General features: G+C 41.3%; 2 protein-coding genes across 2 annotated transcripts; both read left to right on the plus strand.

The window, feature by feature from the left end:
- Nucleotides 1–1,523: 1,523 nt before the first annotated feature.
- On the plus strand, nt 1,524–1,705 carry N7462_009165 (uncharacterized protein; the record flags this gene model as incomplete). The annotated part of the gene is made up of 2 exons (XM_057080879.1): nt 1,524–1,605; nt 1,677–1,705. The coding sequence occupies 2 exons, from the start codon at nt 1,524–1,526 to the stop codon at nt 1,703–1,705; spliced, it is 111 nt and encodes a 36-aa protein (XP_056931207.1).
- Nucleotides 1,706–5,737: 4,032 nt separating this feature from the next.
- On the plus strand, nt 5,738–6,460 carry N7462_009166 (uncharacterized protein; the record flags this gene model as incomplete). Its single annotated transcript, XM_057080880.1, has 2 exons — nt 5,738–6,045; nt 6,130–6,460. The coding sequence occupies 2 exons, from the start codon at nt 5,738–5,740 to the stop codon at nt 6,458–6,460; spliced, it is 639 nt and encodes a 212-aa protein (XP_056931208.1).
- Between the last annotated feature and the right edge of the window lie 2,067 nt (nt 6,461–8,527).

The following is an 8,527-nucleotide window of genomic DNA, read 5'->3' on the forward strand; positions in this document are numbered from 1 at the left end:
ATAGTAGGAGTAGAATATAGGAATATAGATGAGTAGCGTGAAATCGAGATCTAGTGAATTAGATCTGCTTAGCAATAATAACTAGCAACCTGATAATTTAGAACTCGGTAATACGAGTTGCTAGGGAGAGTATAGGAGACGAGGAAGGGAGTAGGATAGTGTATACGGACTAGTGTATATAGGACACGGGAGTTGTGATACGGGAGATGCGGAGGTAGGGCGGTAAGATTCTGCTAATATATAACCTTATTATTAATCTGCAGATAAGGCCGGCGGTGTGGTTCTGCTATATTATTACTCTGCAAGATAAGGCCGGCAGTTTCTCCGCCCGTATGTATAGATAGATGTTGATACTAGATGTTGCATGTTGGATTGCTGAGGCTACTAGTGTATATGGTAGGTGCACTCGGCTCCGCCGGGACACGCGGGATAGCCGCGGAGGCGGATCCCTTCTTTCGTTTAATTCTTTCCTTTGTCGTTCGATTTTATCTACTTGTTCTAGGCAGCGCAACACTGCCTAGCGTTGCTAGCAACTTCTCATGCGCACTAGGCTGGCACTAGAAGGCGCAAATCCCTGCATAACACCTTGTAATTAGAGGCAGCTTCGTCAGGAATAAGATTATTGATTGATTGATCAGAAGGACGCTAAAATGGGGCCGAAATACACCAACTAGAGAATAAATCATCATAGCTCTTCTAATGTACTTTCATAAATGGTAAGCTTTTCGTGAAGTGTTACGTAATGCATACATTAGTAGACCATTCTGAAGCAAAAAATGACGCCTAAACCAAGAATATATCCCGACGCTAAAATATACGATCATTCGAGAGATACAGAGCCCTTCAATTAATTTTTAAGTCCACAGAATTATAAATAAACAGATATCACTTGTTGAATTTCGAGTCATCAATAAAGACCTTTCTAGAGAACAAAACTAAACACCATGAAATTCTTTCATCTACTTCTTATTACTTCCAGCTCGCTAGTCTTTGCTGGAAATGAACCGCAACCTCATCACTCTCGCCAGGTTTCGAGTGCAACATCCCCTCTCATCACAACCCAATATGGGACTGTGTTCGACGTACCAGTTACCATTAGAGATCAAACCTTCATGCTCCTTGTCGACACTAGTAGCAGTGATACCTATGTCATAAAGGCCGGTTCACTTGTATTAATAGTACCGACAACCTCGTCATACCCGAAGAGGATTGTGCAGTACTTCCAGGAGAGATACAAAACATCTAAAACCAGTCTCAAAATCTCCGATAAGATATTTAGCGTTGAGTATAGAGCAGGACTTGCGAGCGGCTCCATAGTATATAAAAAGGTGTCCATAGCTGGTATAACAGTCAAGTCGCAAAAGACCGCCATTGCAAATAACTCTAATTCTATAGGTGATAGAGTAAATAGCGGATTGCTTAGTCTAGCTTATTCATCAATAACCTCGGCCCATCCAGCGAATCACACGGACAACTCAACGTAATAGCACAATTGTCTAGTCTACCATCCTTTGCTCTTCAATATGCACGAGGAAGGTCTAATCGATCCATATTTCAGTCTTACATTAGCTCATACGCCTCAGAATGCCTCCGTTACTTTGGCGGGTACGTGACGATTAGTGGTCTTCCCCCACACCGGTTCATCATAGCCTTCATTTTTCAACTAACTGTCTCAGTCGAAACCACCGATAATATTCCGCTATAGTATACATCCGGAAAGGGGGCTCGATCATGCTGGTCGACGACCGTCAAAAACGCTATTTACGGGCCATCATCTTCCAACAAGTTTACAACCAACTTCCTTCATTCCAAGCATTTGTTGACTCGGAAAACTATCTCATACCTCCCTCATGGCATTATTGAGCCAATAAATGCGCTTTTCTCCCCTCCAGCAACCTACGACTCTGCACTGGTGGTTTGTATCGTTGACTGTTCGGCGAAGGCACCAGAGTTCGGCATCACGCTTGGTGATCAGACTTTCTTCCACAATGGCTCGGATCTAATCTATCAGACCTCTGAGGGATATTGCATCTCAGGTTTGGCTTCTTCTGAGGAGGTCTCTATTGGTGATATACACTGAACATCATTACCGCGTCTTTTCTGAAGAATGTGATTGCTACTTACAGAGTAACTACTAAGTGTTCCTCCTAGTAATAGGTATATCCTTATATTATAATATGAATCAAGCAATTAACTAAATTGATTCGTAGGTCTCAAGTAATAATATATAAATCAACGCGAAGAACTAAATATTACAGTGGGGAAATGGATAATACTAGGGGGATTTCCGATTACAGGGTATCTTTCTAGTACATAGTCTTTACAGGGTATACTATTAGAATGCTACTTGCAGGGTAGCAGCCTGTTAGTTAGGCAAAGAAAAATGAATATAATATAGAATCGTGATAGAATCGGAAGGAAAACAAGAGTATATTATCCAAATAACTGAATCTTAAAGAGATTCAGTTTCAAAGAAAGGGGGATTCTCTTTCTATAACCTAAATATCGTTATTCCGCTGCTTACTGAAAGAATATCGGTAAAAGAGTCTGATTCTGAATTCTATTGTACTATACGTTTATAAATTAAAATCTCTATATATACGATTTATATCCGAAATAAGCCGGTCGGCCGGAATAATATTAAATATAGTTATTCTATAATATGCTTTAAGAATTTAAAAATAGATATTTTTATATAAGTATTCTATTTAACGAATATTAAATACTAGTGTTATATAATATTGCAACATAAGGCCATCCCTAACTCAATACCTTAGGTGTCAGTCTGATACCTTATCGGTCAGGCTTCGTTATGACAGCCCTACTTCTCCCTAACCTAGATGCATAACCTATAAGGCCCTAAGGATTCGGTACCCTTATATTAGGGGTTCGTGAACCCCTCTTCCCTGTAGCCTTTACTTACCTCTATTATATACAGGCTACGTTAGACCGGATATTATAATATGATCTATCGCCTTTGCTTTGGTTATGTAGGAACGTGTTGAAGCCTGTACATAAATTAAGGAGTATAGAGAGATCCAAGATAGCAAGAAACAGAGTTTTGCGTTCCTTACTTAACGTTTATTTTCCTACCTAGTCGACAGGCTTTCTACCCTGTATAAGTAGTTATGCTCTAACAGTCGGGTCGAGGGTCTGAGTCTTGGACCCTCGCGAGGGTCGTGCCGAGGTCTACTTACTTAACGTCCCTCTTCCTACCTAGTCGATAGGCCTTCTACCCTACATAAGTAGTTATTCTCTTACATTATTATTACTCTTGTTTCTTTCTTTTCTCCTAGAATACCGGGTTGTCATAAGGATTTATTCTACCTTCTCTAAGTATCAAGAAGCCGGTATTTCTCTGGAAGATACTATAAGAGACTCTATGGAGTATAGCAGATACTATAGGTAGTATGGAAGACGACCTATTATTCCGGGAGAAAAGAAAGAAACAAGGGTATTAGTAAATCCCGCTCTATAATCTCTACTATTGGAGATTAGAGCGATTCAGCTTAAAAGTTTCAGATTTAGGATAGCGCGGGAGATTATAGGAAATTAAATGTATCATAGTCGATAAGAGAATTTCAGGAGAGAAGGGGAGCGAGGAGGGAGATTCTCTTAGCCAGACCGCATCGCGGACCGTCTCCAGTGTATTTTTATAGCTTAGAGGAATGGAAAAAAGAGAAACCACGTAGAAGGCTGTCAATTAGAGAGGCTATATAGAATCTCAATGGAGATAGAAGGGCGACTTGATAAGTATAGTCTAAGCCTAATCAAACCTCAGCTTATCCCACGGACATGACAGAAAAAGTCTTGGAAACAGAGGATAGAGGTAATTTGCAAAACGAATGGCAAGGACACGAGCGGGAAATGCATCAGCACGGAGCATAATAGTAATGTGACAAGGAAGGAGTGCTCCTCAGACCTGTTTCCAGATCTTGATCCTCTGATACAGAAAATATCAAAGAAGTGGGATAGGAAGACAAAGAGCATTTGAAATGTGCGTTGGTTGATAGACTCAAAAACGATGACGAGCCCGTCGTCTATCTGATGGAGGAGTCATGCAGGATGCATTGCCGCAATTCCCAGGTATTGTACTCCCATCCCTATATCTAGTGGGTCCACAACGACCTGGGCGCGAACATGGATGGGAACGTGTGCCATGACGATGGCCGCATTCCCAGTAGTCAGTATAGACGGTACACATGATGATATCCTGGATCAAATTTAGTTATCCAGATCCAGAAGAAGAGCACAATGAAACCAGGTGATGATAGTAGCCGAAATTACGTACGGCTTTTGATAAGGAGAGGTGGGAACTTGGCAGAGCTAGGGGACGAGAAGATGAGTTATCGATGATAGAAGTAGATTGAAAGGCAGTCAAGACTGAATCAGAAGATGATATTGGGTAAGATACTGGGGTAATTCAAAAGGAGTTTATATAGTTGGTCTCTGGCTTAATAGCGTGCTGCTAGTTTTCCAGATTTCTATTTTTGAGTATCCTAACCCAGATCTAGGTCATTTGACTGTCCTGTGTTTCATTCACTTGCCGCCCGAAATTCTCCAAGGAATGATTATAGACAGGGATATTGTATTTGAATTTGGTTGGGTTTCAAAAATTGTTTAGGTGGGAGCTAGTATAGCTTTCCATTCTGATTATGAGTAGACTTCTTAGCCTTCTAAGATAAAAGAAGACGTGAAGAATAATAAAGAAGTTTGGTAAAGCAAATAAACGAACCGATGCCATCCAAGCAAGACGTGGACCTCACTGTATCTGGGCTTTTTTTAATAAACGAGTGTACCCGTGGTGGTCTTGAGGTAAGATCCACATCGATCATCTCCTAGGCACGAAGGGCCCAACAAATCGACACAAAATAATCAGCCGAGGGAGAATTTTCCACTACTACTCAGTGCAGAGCCTTTTCATCATCATATTTGGTTTTTCCTACATTCAAATTCCAACAAAGAGATTTGTTGATCATACATGATTTGGTATAGTAGTGTCACTGTTTCACCAACACCACAAATGGTGGTGGGCAAGGGCACTAGTAAAACTTGAGAAGCTCTGAACATCTATCAGTCACGGTAATGTACGACTTGTCATCTAATTCTCAGCGATATGGGTACCTGTTAGTTTTAAAAAGCCCCAGTATCTGTCTCTGCCAGTTGAAGACACCAAATTATCCAAAACCACACCATCAGCTGTAGAGCCCCGAATGCTCGAGCCGCCAGCCCAACAGCCTCACCTTGAGATATATATACATCCCTGTCAACCCAACAGGAACAATTCCAAATCAATTTGAATAAATGAAATGGCCTATACGTAGGGGAGGTCCGTTAAGTCAAAATGGCTCGCAGTCATTCCATAGAAAGAATCATGGCGGAAGGATCCGGATTGGGGCCGTGAACTGACAGGCAATATTGGCCCACAGATGGATGATGACGAGAAAGCAAGATCTTTCTGAGGGTCTGTAGTCCAAGGCTGATTCTCCTAGCCCCCACATAGCTTTTACAGCCCTCGATCGAATCACCGCCCCCAACCAAATAAGTAGAGCATGACAATTGGACAAGAATCATGTCACGTGAAGGCCTGCGGCCCACGCTACATAATCCGCCCTGGCGGGGGATAAAGGACCAAGAACCCTTTCCCTCAGAATTCAAGTTCACTCAAAATTCCTGAGTTCGCTCCAGCGGAAAACAAATAATCAGAAACATCAAAAGCGTTAACTTACTCCTCGAAATGGCACTCCCGCTATTTATTCCGCCCTGTATTCGCAACCCTGCCGCGTGCGACCACTTTCCGTCCCCTGACAAGCCCCTGCGTATTCAAATCGAAGGGCCCTCGATTGCCGTAGAGAGGCTTCTTCCCCATACTGTCTGGCGTCTTGCTGAATTTGGAGAAGGGCAGTTTCCTCAGCCAGCAGCTCCGGAGTTAGCCCGGCTGGCTTACCAAGCAATCTACGGACATGACGCTCACTCTCAAATCCCCGGGGATCTAGTGGTACGCGACGAGTATTTAGGTTGGGTAGCCAAGAACCCTCCAGAACCGTAAGTCAATAAATAATGCTTTTCGTTCTTGACTGGGGTATCTCTAGCGACTTGAGATTATCCTTTGCTAACTAATGCGACTAGAGTGATTGATTACTACGGTGTGACATTTGACCATCTTGTTCCTCCAGGTGACCACAACCCGGAGGTTTTACAAATCAACATTATTGAGGTTGAAAATGATGATGGAGCTTACGCTAGGGAAGCTTTCGCGAAAAAGTGGCTTGTATCAGAAATAGATCCAGCCGATTTCATTGGGAAAAAAGTGCTGGCAATCCCGAGATGTTGTCAGGGGAGAAAGGGAACACAAGATCGTTGGCGAGTCAATGCGATGGTAGAATATAGGATTAATGGCCGCCAGAATTTCAAAGGACAGAAAGAATGGGCGGAGTATATAACAAAAAACACAGGGTAAAACTGCTTAATCTGATCTGAGTGTTACATGTCAAAAGGGCTTTACTGGAAATTAGGCATTCTAACGAAGGAAACAAAGCTAGAAAAAGGAAGAAAAGGAGAGAAGAGATCTTAGGGGAGATAAAGCCTTTTTGTGTACCCTCCTATCTTTAACACACCGAACATCCTTAATACTCCTCCTACTGTAGTATTCCCTCGGGAATAGTATACTATTTGGTAACAAGAAGCTGGGTTTATAGGAGATGTAAAGATGATGTTTTATTCTTATAAGGGAATTAATGATAAGCTAACGGTGACGATGCTGTCACGTAGTAAGATAACGCCCTTCTTCTAAAAAAATAGCGTCCTGCTGTTATTATAGTAAATTGGAGAAAAAGTAGAAGCAGAGAAGCGAAGGAAAAATCAATAGGTAATAGTTGTTTAGAGGGTTTACGGGCTGTTAGGCTTGATAGTTGTATCGATTATTGCTGCTGTAGCGTTAGCTACTATATCGTCGATAATTTCTTCGACCTAGCTAGGCGTGTAGGTTTTAGAGATAATATGTCATATGATATTGCAACATGAAGCTATTCCAAACTTCACGCCTCAGGTGTCAGTTCGACACCTTATCGGTCAGGCTTCATTATGACAGCCCCACTTCTCCCTAACATAGATGTATAACCTACAAGGCCCTAAGGGTTCGGTGCCCTTCTATTAGGGATTCGTGAACCCCTCTTCCCTGTAGACTTTGCTTACCTCTGAATTATATATATACTACGTTAGACCGTATATTGTAATATAATCTATCGTCTTTGCTTAGTTATATAGGAAAGTTGTTACGCGCTACTAACTGGTTAACGTAAAGTGTGTGTTATCGTAACGTACCTTTCCCGTAATCTCCGACGATCTATCTCGCAATCGTACTGTTGCCTACTCTAGCCTTACACGGGCTCGGATCTATAGAGTAGACCGAAGACGTATATAGTTAAAGGGCGCCTAGTTAGTCGACTAAGTAGTTATATAATAACTACTAAGTATTCCTCCTAGTTAGAGTATATCCTTATATTATACCGTGAGGGTATTACGTCTCTTAAAGATAGTCGATTATTAAGTTTAATTTGTAAGTAATAAATATATAACTATAAGTAATAATAGATAAATTAACGCGAAGAACTAAATATATATAGGTGAATAAGCGTCCTTATATATCTATTCCTTCCGTTATTCTCGATAGGACCTTTCCTATCGTGCGGATAGGTCCGTTCTATTCGAACGGAATAGATCGTTACGTAATCCTATACTTAGGTATTATAGCCTAAGTATCTCGATAGATTATCTAGTAGAATCTATCTAACTATCTTATTACTAAACTAATTAGTTTAGTGTTAGAGAATAACTACTTGTACAGGGTAGAAAGCCTGTCGACTAGGTAGGAAGATAAACGTCAAGTAAGGAAAGCAAAACACTGTTTCTTGCTATCATGGATCTCTCCATAATCCTCAATTTATGTACAAGCTTCAACACTTTTCCTATATGACCAAGCAAAGACGATGGATCACATTATAACATACGGTCTGACGTGGCCCCTATGTGTCAGAGATAAGCAAAGGCTACAGAGAAGAGGGGTTCACGAATCCCTAATGGAAGGGCACCGAACCCTTAGGGTCTTGTAGGTCATGCATCCTTGTTAGGGAGACGTGGGGCTGTCATGACAAAGCCTGACCGATAAGGTGTCGAGTTGACACCTGAGGCGTGAAGTTGGGAATAGCTTCATGTTGCAATATCATATGACATTTAGGCGAGTCTATAATTAGTATCCTAGGGGTAGGTCTATAATATTACCTCCCTCTCTCTTAGTCTTTCGTTCTCGGAAGATATAAGTAGTCGTAAGTCCCCCTTATTAGTAACCTTTCCTTCTAATTTCCTTTAGTAATATTCCCTAACTATATCTTCGTTAGGCGTTTCTAGTTATAAGCTCTACCTTCTAATCGAAAGTAAAGGGTTTAAGTCCTTAGTCCCTTATAACCGCTATACTCGTCTTTACTACGTCTATATTTACTCTAATTATTCTAAGAGCTATTCGTGCTAT

Source organism: Penicillium macrosclerotiorum (genome assembly GCF_028827735.1).
Source record: "Penicillium macrosclerotiorum strain IBT 26536 chromosome Unknown utg000008l_segment0_segment0, whole genome shotgun sequence".
Lineage (NCBI taxonomy): Eukaryota > Fungi > Ascomycota > Eurotiomycetes > Eurotiales > Aspergillaceae > Penicillium > Penicillium macrosclerotiorum.